At 55.4% G+C, this 13,372-nt stretch overlaps 1 protein-coding gene across 1 annotated transcript; it reads right to left on the reverse strand.

Moving 5' to 3' along the window:
- Positions 1-4,017: 4,017 nt before the first annotated feature.
- On the reverse strand, positions 4,018-12,861 carry LOC149428239 (RRP12-like protein; the record flags this gene model as incomplete). Its single annotated transcript, XM_089667567.1, has 3 exons — positions 12,735-12,861; positions 5,623-5,730; positions 4,018-4,175 (listed from the first exon to the last, which is right to left on the reverse strand). Coding segments are annotated over exons 1-3 (378 nt in total), but the record flags the coding sequence as incomplete, so codon positions are not given.
- Between the last annotated feature and the right edge of the window lie 511 nt (positions 12,862-13,372).

Consider the following 13,372-nt stretch of genomic DNA (forward strand, 5'->3'; position numbering starts at 1 on the left):
TATGAGAATATTCGTCCGTTAAAGATCGGCCAACCAAAATCTACAGATCTGTGTATTCCTCACCTAAAGTTGTCTGAACCAGCAGCTGGCATCCAAAATTCAAGGTGGCCGGCACCAGATATTGAAGAGAAAAAGGAAAAATACTCACGGATAGTCTGCAAGAGGTGACCCCACGCCCCTCCCCCCGCCTCCTCGATGGTCTGCAAGAGGTGACCCCCCTCCCTCCTCGGTGGTTTGCAAGAGGTGACCCCCCTTCCTCCTCGGTGGTTTGCAAGAGGTGACCCCCCCTCCTCTGTGGTCTGCAAGAGGTGACCCCCCCCCCTCCTCTGTGGTCTGTAAGAGGTGACCCCCCCTTCCCCCCTTGATGGTTTGCAAGAGGTGACCCCCCCCCCTCCTCTGTGGTCTGCAAGAGGTGACCCCCCTCCCTACTCGATAGTCTGCAAGAGGTGACCCCCCCCCCCCATTCCCAATGGTCTGCAAGAGGTGACCCCCTTCCCTCCCCGATGGTCTGCAAGAGGTGACCCCCTTCCCTCCCCAATGGTCTGCAAGAGGTGACCCCCTTCCCTCCCCAATGGTCTGCAAGAGGTGACCCCCTTCCCTCCCCAATGGTCTGCAAGAGGTGACCCCCTTCCCTCCCCAATGGTCTGCAAGAGGTGACCTCCCCCCCCCCCCATCATTTCTGATGGTCTGCAAGAGGTGACCCCCCCCCCTCCCTCCTCAGTGGTCTGCAAGAGGTGACCCCACCCTCCCTCCGCGATGGTCTGCAAGAGGTGCATCAAAGTTGCATCCATCCTCAGTCCCATCCAAGCCGCAGCAAAGAGGCATCAAACTCAATACTTTCCAATTGGCACCCCGCCCCCCCCCCCCACAAAAAAAAAACAAAATGCATTGAAAAAGTGTTCCAAAAATGCAAAAACGCACCACAAAATGAGCCAGAAAAACACATTAACTGCAACATACAACCTGGGCTTGTGGAAGAATGGGAGAGATTGAAAAAAAAAAAAAAAAGTCCCCTAATCCACCTAAGACCTTCCCCAAGGAGGAGATTCCAGCCCTGATCCCTTCTGTCCTTTACAAAGGGATCTAGAAGCCATGTGACAACTGACGACATTTAAAGGGAAAAAAATAAAATAATTCTTCCAGCCCGGCAGGGAAAACGCTCGAAGGACAAGGTCATGGTGACATCAACCATTTCTGGAACCGCTCTGAGCGCCTAAATCCCCGAGGACGAAACGCGAGCGGTGCAAGCCGCAGAATATCTGGAATATGAAAATACTCTTCGTATATAGTTTTTTTTTTTCCAGTGATTATTGGGATCTGCATCAAGAAAACCTTTAACCAGACGCCGACCGCGTTATAGCCAAAAGATGGCTACAGTGTGGTCTGCTAGTTCTGGGAGGGCGTCCATGGATGGCCTCCCAGAACCACACCCCCCATGGCGCGCACTGCACGTGATCTATGATCTGGTCACAAGACTAAGGAATGGGCCAATCTCAGCTGATCGCAGGGTAAATGCCGGTTATCGGCAGTCCTCTCCTCACACTGACAGAGCGTGAGGAGAGCCGGTTAGCGGCATTGTGCAGGGGGAACATCTACACTGATCTTCAGTGTCTTGGTGATCAGTGTAGCCCCATCAGTGCGGCCAACAGTGCCCATAAGTGCCCATGAATGCTGGCAATCATTGCCCATCAGTTCGATCAGTGACCATAAGTGCCAATTATCAATGTCCATCAGTGCTGCCTAACAGTGCCCATCAGTGTCGCCTATCAACGCCCATCAGTGCTGCCTAACAGTGCCCATCAGTGCTGCCTAACAGTGCCCATCAGTGCTGCCTAACAGTGCCCATCAGTGCCGCCTCATCAGTGCCCATCAGTGACTCCTCATCAGTGCCGCCCATCAACGCCCATCAGTGCCGCCCCATCAACGCCCATCAGTGCCGCCCATCAGTGCCGCCCATCAACGCCCATCAGTGCCGCCCATCAACGCCCATCAGTGCCGCCCATCAACGCCCATCAGTGCCGCCCATCAGTGCTGCCGGTCGGCAGACCTTTGCCCCCTCGTGCCGCCGGTCGGCGGACCTTTGCCCCCTCGTGCCGCCGGTCGGCGGACCTTTGCCCCCTCGCGCCGGTGGAATTTTGCCCCCTCGCGCCGGTGGAATTTTGCCCCCTCGCGCCGGTGGTCGGTGGAATTTTAAATTTTTTTAATTGTTTTACTGTTTATAGCAAAAAGTCAAAAATATACCGTATTTGCCGGCGTATAAGACGACCCCCTGCTTTTCCTGCTAAAATGTAGTGTTTGGGCTATACTTACCGTATAAGACTACCCCTCTTCCAATGCACACCAGTGGGAGGAATAGTGTCCCATCATTGGTGTCAGTGGGAGGAATAGTGTCCCATCATTGGTATTAGTGGGAGGAATAGTGCCCCATCATTGGTGTCAGTGGGAGGAATAGTGCCCCATCATTGGTGTCAGTGGGAGGAATAGTGCCCCATCATTGGTGTCAGTGGGAGGAATAGTGCCCCATCATTGGTGTCAGTGGGAGGAATAGTGCCCCATCATTGGTGTCAGTGGGAGGAATAGTACCCCATCATTGGTATTAGTGGCAGGAATAGTGCCCCATCATTGGTATTAGTGGCAGAAATAGTGCCCCATCATTGGTGTCAGTGGGAGGAATAGTGCCCCATCATTGGTGTCAGTGGGAGGAATAGTGCCCCATCATTGGTGTCAGTGGCAGGAATAGTGCCCCATCATTGGTGTCAGTGGGAGGAATAGTGCCCCATCATTGGTGTCAGTGGGAGGAATAGTGCCACATCATTGGTGTCAGTGGGAGGAATAGTGCCCCCATCATTGGTATTAGTGGCAGGAATAGTGCCCCATCATTGGTATCAGTGGGAGGAATAGTGCCCCATCATTGGTGTCAGTGGGAGGAATAGTGCCCCATCATTGGTATTAGTGGCAGGAATAGTGCCCCATCATTGGTATCAGTGGGAGGAATAGTGCCCCATCATTGGTGTCAGTGGAAGGAATAGTGCCCCATCATTGGTGTCAGTGGGAGGAATAGTGCCCCATCATTGGTATCAGTGGGAGGAATAGTGCCCCATCATTGGTGTCAGTGGAAGGAATAGTGCCCCATCATTGGTGTCAGTGGGAGGAATAGTGCCCCATCATTGGTGTCAGTGGGAGGAATAGTGCTCCATCATTGGTATCAGTGACACCAATGATGGGGCACTATTCCTCCCACTGACACCAATTACACTTGCTGACCCCTGTTCCAGTATGGTGCTGCTGCAGCCAGCATATGTGGTCGCAGCAGCACCTCTACACTGAACACTTACCTGCTGCTCCTGCACTCGATTTTCGTGGGGCCGCTCGGCTCCGCCCCCTCACCGGTGATTGGCCACCTGTGTGCCTTTCCTGAGCTACAGTTCTGGCGGCCAATCACCGGTGAGGAGGCGGAGCCGAGCAGCCTCGCGAACATCCAGTGGCTGAACTGAAGGAGCAGCCGCGCTTCCTGGACCGGATCGTCGTGGGACCAGATCCAGGTAAGAAACAGCCCCTGCCCACCCCTGTACTTAGTGTCCCTTCCGTTGGGAAGTGTCAGCATGCCGTATACCGGCGTATAAGACGACCCCCGACTTTTGAGAAGATTTTCAAGGGGTAAAAAGTCGTCTTATACGCCAGCAAATACGGTATATACGATTTTAAAAAATTATCAGTCTCTGTTTGTTTACAGCGCAAAAAAACTAAAAAAAAAACAAAACCGCACAGGAGATCAAATACCACCGAACAAAAGCCCTATTTGTGGGAAAAAAAAAGGACGTAAATTTAATTTGGGCGCAGCGTTGCATGACCGTGCAATTGTAATGCAAAAAATGGGCTGGTCAGGAAGGGGGGGAATCCTCTGGAGGGGTGAATGTGACAAGCAGGAGAATGTGAACGCGGGTATCCCCGCCACGGTCGCAGGGTGACATCTGTGAGTGATCAGGACGGCGCTGACATTTTGCGGGTGACACTTACCATTTTCTGTAGGTGTTTAGAGAGAACTTTCAGATCCATGATAAATATGACGACTTTAATAAATCCCAGGGCGGCCTTCACGATCTCCCGCGTTCTAGAACTCAGCAGCAGGCACACGTTCTCCAGGAGCTGTTCGATCACCTCCAATCCCATGTGGTCTGTTGGGGGGGGGTAAAAAAACGGAGATTTCACAGAGGCACAGACATGACATTTTGCATTTAAAGAGAAGGAAAGGTCCCAAGATTACCAGCGGATGAGATTCTATTCATTGTCTGCAGACGATCTCTGCAAGCTACGCTCCCTAATATTCGATGCTGCTCTTCCTCTCAGGACGGCCCCAATGCTGATACAGTAAAGAGGGCCAGTAGGTGTTCTCGTTGGTTCATGCACTGCCCTCTCTTTGAGCTTGCTGCAGCTTCACCCCTTCTTTACAGGACTAATACTGCTGAAATCTGCAATGTTGGACCATGTGCCGCTACCAGGACAATGACGTCGCTGGTAGTGGAGCTGAATGGTTGGATACCTCTACAGCCCTGGGACCGGCCAATCACAGTACAGAGCTTTGCGTTTACAAACACTGGGTTCTGTACACAGAGCAGCAATCTGGCTGTTTCTTCTCCCTGCAAAGCAGAGTGTAAAAAAAAAAATGGCCAGACTGCTGCTCCGTGTACAGAGCCCTGTGCTTGTAAACACAAAGCTCTCTACTGTGATTGGCCGGTTTCAGGGCTGTAGAGGTATCCAACCATTCAGCTCTACTACCAGCGGCGTCATTGTCCCGGTAGCGGCACATGGTCCAACATTGCAGATTTCAGCAGTATTAGTACTGTACCGTGATTGGCCATTGGCTGTTTTTTTTAATATCTGCTTTGCAGGGAGAAGAAACAGCCAGATTGCTGCTCTGTGCACAGAGTAAAAAAAAAACAGCCAATGGCCAATCACAGTACAGAGCTTTGTGTTTACAAACACTGGGTTCTGTACACAGAGCAGCAATCTGGCTGTTTCTTCTCCCTGCAAAGCAGAGTGTAAAAAAAAAAATGGCCAGACTGCTGCTCCGTATACAGAGCCCTGTGCTTGTAAACACAAAGCTCTGTACTATGATTGGCCATTGGCTGTTTTTTTTTTTTTCCTCTCTGCTTTGCAGGGAGAAGAAACAGCCAGATTTCTGCTCTGTGTACAAAACAAAACAAAAAAAACAAACAAAAAACAAAAATAAAATCCAAAAACCAAAACAAAAAAACAAACCTAAAAACCCCCAAAAAACAACAAAAAAAAAAAAACAAACACAAAAAAGTTTCCAACTTTACTCACATCATGGGATCACATAAAAGCGGTCTTGCCTCAAGGGGACATCATCGCTTTCATGCGTTCCCATAGGATAAAGTCTTACTGGAAGCCCAGCATGCGGTCCAGCTTCTCTGCCGATCAGACGTTCACCGTTCATATTTTATCTTCCCGAGTACGAGGAATAGACGTATACAAGTATACCACACACATATATACACAGACACACAACATACAACACACACACACTCAACATACAACACACACACACACACACACAACATACAACACACACCCTGCATGATACAGGACGGGTACCCCTACCTTTAAATTCAAACAGCAGTCGGGTCAGGGTGAGGACTGAACAGCTGATCATGGTCACAGAACCGGTGAGCCCGGCGTAGACAACACTCAGGTAGCGCTCCATGGCCTCTGCAAGAAAAGTCCGTCAGAGAGGATTATGGGTCGCTGTGTTACAATGAAAAGAACAGAACACCAAAATCCTGGAACAGTTACTTGTAACACATCGACATCCATTGTATTACATTGTGATCATCAAAGGGACCGACACACCGGGCTTTATATCAGGAAAGTTACTAAATCATGTGGTCTGAGGGGGCATACATCGGAGCTGGTGTGAGGTGGGAGGGGGCATACATCGGAGCTGGTGTGAGGTGGGAGGGGGCATACATCGGAGCTGGTGTGAGGTGGGAGGGGGCATACATCGGAGCTGGTGTGAGGGGGCATACATCGGAGCTGGTGTGAGGTGGGAGGGGGCATACATCGGAGCTGGTGTGAGGTGGGAGAGGGCATACATCGGAGCTGGTGTGAGGTGGGAGGAGGCATACATCGGAGCTGGTGTGAGGTGGGAGGAGGCATACATCGGAGCTGGTGTGAGATGGGAGAGGGCATGCAATGGGGATGACTCAAGATCTGATAATGCATGCAATGGGGCCAACTTTAGGCGTGAGGGGGCCATACACGGAGGCCAACGTTAGGCGTGAGGGGGCCATACACGGAGGCCAACGTTAGGCGTGAGGGGGCCATACACGGAGGCCAACGTTAGGCGTGAGGGGGCCATACACGGAGGCCAACGTTATTCGTGAGGGGGCCATACACAGAGGCCAACGTTATTCGTGAGGGGGCCATACACAGAGGCCAACGTTATTCGTGAGGGGGCCATACACAGAGGCCAACGTTAGGTGTGAGGGGGCCATACACGGAGGCCAACGTTAGGCGTGAGGGGGCCATACATGGAGGCCGTTAGGCGTGAGGGGGCCATACATGGAGGCCGTTAGGCGTGAGGGGGCCATACATGGAGGCCGTTAGGCGTGAGGGGGCCATACATGGAGGCCGTTAGGCGTGAGGGGGCCATACATGGAGGCCGTTAGGCGTGAGGGGGCCATACATGGAGGCCGTTAGGCGTGAGGGGGCCATACATGGAGGCCGTTAGGCGTGAGGGGGCCATACATGGAGGCCGTTAGGCGTGAGGGGGCCATACATGGAGGCCGTTAGGCGTGAGGGGGCCATACATGGAGGCCGTTAGGCGTGAGGGGGCCATACATGGAGGCCGTTAGGCGTGAGGGGGCCATACATGGAGGCCGTTAGGCGTGAGGGGGCCATACATGGAGGCCGTTAGGCGTGAGGGGGCCATACATGGAGGCCGTTAGGCGTGAGGGGGCCATACATGGAGGCCGTTAGGCGTGAGGGGGCCATACATGGAGGCCGTTAGGCGTGAGGGGGCCATACATGGAGGCCGTTAGGCGTGAGGGGGCCATACATGGAGGCCGTTAGGCGTGAGGGGGCCATACATGGAGGCCGTTAGGCGTGAGGGGGCCATACATGGAGGCCGTTAGGCGTGAGGGGGCCATACATGGAGGCCGTTAGGCGTGAGGGGGCCATACATGGAGGCCGTTAGGCGTGAGGGGGCCATACACGGAGGCCGTTAGGCGTGAGGGGGCCATACACGGAGGCCAACGTTAGGTGTGAGGGGGCCATACACGGAGGCCAACGTTAGGCGTGAGGGGGCCATACACGGAGGCCAACGTTAGGCTTGAGGGGGCCATACACGGAGGCCAACGTTAGGCGTGAGGGGGCCATACACGGAGGCCAACGTTAGGCGTAAGGGGGCCATACACGGAGGCCAACGTTAGGCGTGAGGGGGCCATACACGGAGGCCAACGTTAGGCGTGAGGGGGCCATACACGGAGGCCAACGTTAGGCGTGAGGGGGCCATACACGGAGGCCAACGTTAGGCGTGAGGGGGCCATACACGGAGGCCAACGTTAGGCGTGAGGGGGCCATACACGGAGGCCAACGTTAGGCGTGAGGGGGCCATACACGGAGGCCAACGTTAGGCGTGAGGGGGCCATACACGGAGGCCAACGTTAGGCGTGAGGGGGCCATACACGGAGGCCAACGTTAGGCGTGAGGGGGCCATACACGGAGGCCAACGTTAGGCGTGAGGGGGCCATACACGGAGGCCAACGTTAGGCGTGAGGGGGCCATACACGGAGGCCAACGTTAGGCGTGAGGGGGCCATACATGGAGGCCGTTAGGTGTGAGGGGGCCATACACGGAGGCCAACTTGAGGCGCAAAGGGGCACGCCATGGGGTCGACCTGAGGCGCGAAGGGGCATGCAATGGGGCCGGTCTGAGGTGCAAAGGGGCACGCCACGGGGCCGGTCTGAGGTGCAAAGGGGCACGCCACGGGGCCGGTCTGAGGTGCAAAGGGGCACGCCACGGGGCCGGTCTGAGGTGCAAAGGGGCACGCCACGGGGCCGGTCTGAGGTGCAAAGGGGCACGCCACGGGGCCGGTCTGAGGTGCAAAGGGGCACGCCACGGGGCCGGTCTGAGGTGCAAAGGGGCACGCCACGGGGCCGGTCTGAGGTGCAAAGGGGCACGCCACGGGGCCGGTCTGAGGTGCGAAGGGGCACGCCACGGGGCCGGTCTGAGGTGCGAAGGGGCACGCCACGGGGCCGGTCTGAGGTGCGAAGGGGCACGCCACGGGGCAGACCTGAGGTGCGAAGGGGCACGCCATGGGGCCGACCAAAGGTGCGAAGGGGCACGCCATGTGGCTGACCTGAGGTGCGAAGGGGCACATCACGGGGCCGACCTGAGGTGTGAAGGGGCACGCAATGGGGCCGACCTGAGGTGTGAAGGGGCACGCAATGGGGCCGACCTGAGGTGTGAAGGGGCACGCAATGGGGCCGACCTGAGGTGTGAAGGGGCACGCAATGGGGCCGATCTGAGGTGTGAAGGGGCGCGCAATGGGGCCGATCTGAGGTGTGAAGGGGCGCGCAATGGGGCAGATCTGAGGTGTGAAGGGGCACGCAATGGGGCAGATCTGAGGTGTGAAGGGGCGCGCAATGAGGCAGATCTGAGGTGTGAAGGGGCGCGCAATGAGGCAGATCTGAGGTGTGAAGGGGCGCGCCATGGGGCCGACCTGAGGTGTGAAGGGGCGCGCCATGGGGCCGACCTGAGGTGTGAAGGGGCGCGCCATGGGGCCGACCTGAGGTGTGAAGGGGCGCGCCATGGGGCCGACCTGAGGTGTGAAGGGGCGCGCCATGGGGCCGACCTGAGGTGTGAAGGGGCGCGCCATGGGGCCGACCTGAGGTGTGAAGGGGCGCGCCATGGGGCCGACCTGAGGTGTGAAGGGGCGCGCCATGGGGCCGACCTGAGGTGTGAAGGGGCGCGCCATGGGGCCGACCTGAGGTGTGAAGGGGCGCGCCATGGGGCCGACCTGAGGTGTGAAGGGGCACGCCATGGGGCCGACCTGAGGTGTGAAGGGGCCGACCTGAGGTGTGAAGGGGCCGACCTGAGGTGTGAAGGGGCCGACCTGAGGTGTGAAGGGGCACGCCATGGGGCCGACCTGAGGTGTGAAGGGGCACGCCATGGGGCCGACCTGAGGTGTGAAGGGGCACGCCATGGGGCCGACCTGAGGTGTGAAGGGGCACGCCATGGGGCCGACCTGAGGTGTGAAGGGGCACGCCATGGGGCCGACCTGAGGTGTGAAGGGGCACGCCATTATTATTATTATTATTATACAGTATTTATAAAGTGCCAATAGTTGGCTCAGCGCTGTACATTACAAAGGGAGACAGAACATGTGACAGAACAATACCAATACAATGCAAAACATGAGGGGATCGAGGGCCCTGCTCTTTCGAGCTCACAATCTAGGAGGGAGGGGGTGGTGGTACAGGAGGAGATAGCTGTGGGGGATGGAGTGGTAGGAAGAGTGGAGGAGGGAGGCAAGTTAGCAGGGGGTGGGGTAGGCTTCCCTGAAGAGATGGGTTTTCAGGGTGCGCCTAAAGGAGAGGAGAGTAGGTGATAATCTGATGGGTTGGGGCAGGGAGTTCCAGAGGATGGGTGACACCCTGGAGAAGTCCTGGAGGCGGGCATGGGAGGAGGAGACCAGGGAACTAGAGAGAAGGAGGTCTTGTGAGGAGCGGAGTGTGCGTGCTGGGCGGTACTTGGATATTAGGTCAGTGATGTAGTTCGGGGCAGTATGGTGGACAGCTTTGTACGTCAGCGTTAGGATTTTGAATTTGATCCGTTGCGCAGTCGGAAGCCAGTGGAGGGATTGGCAGAGGGGGGTGGCGGAGACGGAGCGGTTGGAAAGGTGAATGAGTCTGGCAGCCGTGTTCAGGATGGACTGAAGAGGGGATAGCCAGCGGCGAGGCAGGCCAGTGAGGAGGGAGTTGCAGTAGTCGAGTCGTGATATGATGAGGGAGTGGATGAGCTGTTTAGTGGTTTCTGGGGTTAGGAACGTGCGGATTTTGGCGATGTTGCGGAGGTGGAGTCTGCACGAGTTTGTGAAAGATTGGACTTGGGGCTGGAAGGATAGGTTGGAGTCCAGAATGACACCCAGTACTCTGGCCTGCAGGGCGGGTTTGATGGTAGCGTTGTTGGATGTGACGGAGAAATCAATGGGGGGTGGTGTCCGGGCTGGGGGGAAGACAAGAAACTCGGTTTTGGAGAGGTTCAATTTAAGGAAGTGGAGCGACATCCAGTCTGATATGTCGCTCAGTAGGTGTGTGATTCGGGCTGAGACCAAGGGGGTGAGGTGGGGGGTTGAGAGATAGATTTGTGTGTCGTCGACATAGAGGTGGTAGTTGAAGCCGTGAGAGTGTATGAGTTGGCCAAGGGAGGAGGTGTAGATGGAGAAGAGAAGGGGCCCGAGGACAGAGCCTTGAGGGACCCCAACAGAGAGGGGGAGTGAGGGGGAGGTGGTAGCATTATAGGTAACGCTGAAAGAGCGTTGTGACAGGTAGGATGAGATCCAGGAGAGAGCAGAATCTCTGAGGCCGAGGGAGTGTAGTTTTTTGAGGAGGAGGGGGTGGTCGACTGTGTCGAAGGCCGCAGAGAGGTCAAGGAGTAGGAGCACTGAATAGTGTCCATTAGCTTTGGCGGTTAGAAGGTCGTTGGAGAGTTTGAGTAAGGCAGGTTCGGTGGAGTGTAGGGGACGGATGAGGGTCAAGAAGTAGGCCTGTTTGGCAGCATGGAGGGAGGAGGTGTAGGTGTGGAAGGCAGATTTGTAGCGGGTGAAGGCTTGTTTGGATTTGGTTTTGTGCCATAGTCGCTCTAGGGCACGACTTTGTCGTTTGAGGGTTTTGGTGTGATCAGTCTGCCAGGGCTGGAGCGGTCGGGGTCTGGTGTTGCGTGTGGTTAAAGGCGCTAGTGAGTCGAGGGCTGTTGAGAGCGCATTGTTGTAGGCGGTCAAAGCCAAGTCGGGGCAGGACAGGGGGAGGATGCGGTCGTGGAGTTGATCAGCTGCAGAGTGGAGGGGGGCAGGGTTAAGGTTGCGGAGGTTACGGCTGGTAGTAGTGTGACATTTGGAGGGGTAGGCGTTGGAGGACGAGGAGATAGAGAAGGTGATCAGGTTGTGGTCAGAGAGAGGGAAGGGGGTGTTAGTGAGGTTGTGGGGAGCGCAGCGGTTGGAGAAGACAAGATCAAGGATATTCCCGTCGGAGTGGGTGGTGGATTGTATGCACTGTGCAAGTGCAAAGGAGGAGGTTAAGTGGAGGAGACGGGATGTGGTCGGGTTGTCAAGGTTGACAGGGATGTTAAAATCCCCAAGGATGATGGTGGGTAGCTCAGAGGAGAGGAAGAAGGGTAGCCAGGAGGAGAAGTCATCCAGGAAGCGGGGTATGAATCCAGGAGGCCGGTATATCACAGCAATCTTCAGGGGGGTTGGGGAGAATAGTCGGACGCAGTGGGCCTCGAAGGAGGAGAAGGATAGGGAGGGGGGGTTTGGGAGGACTCGGAAGGTGCTCTGCGGTGACAGGAGCAGACCAACCCCACCACCTTTACGACCGTTGGGCCTGGGTGAGTGGGTCCAGGTGAGACCTCCGTAGGAGAGTGCAGCAGGGGAGGTAGAGTCAGTGGGCTGGATCCAGGTTTCCGTGATCGCCAGGAGGTTGAGGGAGCGGGAAACAAAGAGGTCGTGGATGGCGGTAAGCTTGTTGCACACCGAACGGGCGTTCAGGAGTGCACATGAAAACGGGGGGGAGATTTTAGGGAGCAGGGGGACAGATACTAAGTTGCGGGGGTTGCAGTAGGACGTGGAAGTGGGAGGGTGTTGAGCGGGTTTGGGAGGTGGAGGGCCAGGATGCCCATGGACGCCATGGGGCCGACCTGAGGTGTGAAGGGGCACGCCATGGGGCCGACCTGAGGTGTGAAGGGGCACGCCATGGGGCCGACCTGAGGTGTGAAGGGGCACGCCATGGGGCAGATCTGAGGTGTGAAGGGGCACGCCATGGGGTGAACTTTACTTGGTTGGCCGATTTTCGAAATCACTGATGGCACCCATCGGATTACCGAGCAAATGATTTGATTTTCTGACAAAAAATCGTTCAGAATTCAACCCATGTATGGCCTGCTTAAGTCTTTTGCTGCCAGCGCTGTTTTTCGATACTTTATGTTTTTGCACACATTTAAAAAAAATTATTTCAGGCCTGAAGTTTCCATGAACCCCCCCAACATATATTCTCGGCACCCCGAGATAAGATAGCGGTAGTTCCAATTTTTGATGTCGCACGACATTACCGCAAACGTTTCAGTAAAACGCACTGCAGTGTCGTGCTGCGACATATCATTGAAAAAAAAAAAAAAAAGCGCCGGGGGTCTGAATACTTCATGTTCTGTGTGCGGTCTGTATGTGAATATCGTGTCGATGTGAATGAGCCCCAAAAACGTAAAGAAAAGAAACAACCAACAAAAAACAAATATCTCCATATTCCTCTCCCTGCCCCCATCAGGCATTGTTGTGGTTCCGTGCGGCAGCGGAACGATCATTACCCCCCCCGCTTCATCTACAATGGAGAGATCGTCCCAGCAGGGGGGGGGGTATTAAATTGGGAAATCGTATTAAGAAGAAAGAAGTACAACAAAAGCCGACACAGCTGGAGCCCCCCCCCCCCCCCGCAGATCACCTCTGGGGTCCTGGATAAAGCGCAGGAAGGCGTGTCCTATATCCGCCAGCAGCGTGTACGCGTTCTTCCTCGCTCCCACCGACACTTCCTTCGTACAAATCATCACCTTCATCAAATGAGAAATGATTGAAATCACAGAAATCACATTTCCAGCCCAACGTCCCCCCCCCATCTGCTTCCGGTCCTCCAATCCTGAACACCTGGACCGCATTCCCGCTGCTGGAACTTGTTGGAGGAGACAAGTCGATTATATGACGGAGAACAAGACAATAGATGGAGCCAAACCTGTCATTACTGCCCCTGAACCGCAGAGAAATGGCGGAAAGTGGAAATTGCGTTATACAAATTACAAAGAAGAAATTCACACGAGTTCTGGAGAGAGGTGGGAAGAGTGAGAACTGTGACCTCCGAACCGAGGCCCTGTACTTGTCTTCATCCAACCCTAGGGGCGCTATTCCTCCCACTGATACCAATGATGGGGCACTATTCCTCCCACTGATACCAATGATGGGGCACTATTCCTCCCACTGATACCAATGATGGGGCACCATTCCTCCCACTGACACCAATGATGGGGCACTATTCCTCCCACTGACACCAATGATGGGGCACCATTCCTCCCACTGATACCAATGATG

This window comes from Staurois parvus, unplaced genomic scaffold, assembly GCF_062004578.1.
Source record: "Staurois parvus isolate SC_StPar_1 unplaced genomic scaffold, SC_StPar_1.0 ptg003376l, whole genome shotgun sequence".
NCBI classification, from domain to species: Eukaryota; Metazoa; Chordata; class Amphibia; order Anura; family Ranidae; genus Staurois; species Staurois parvus.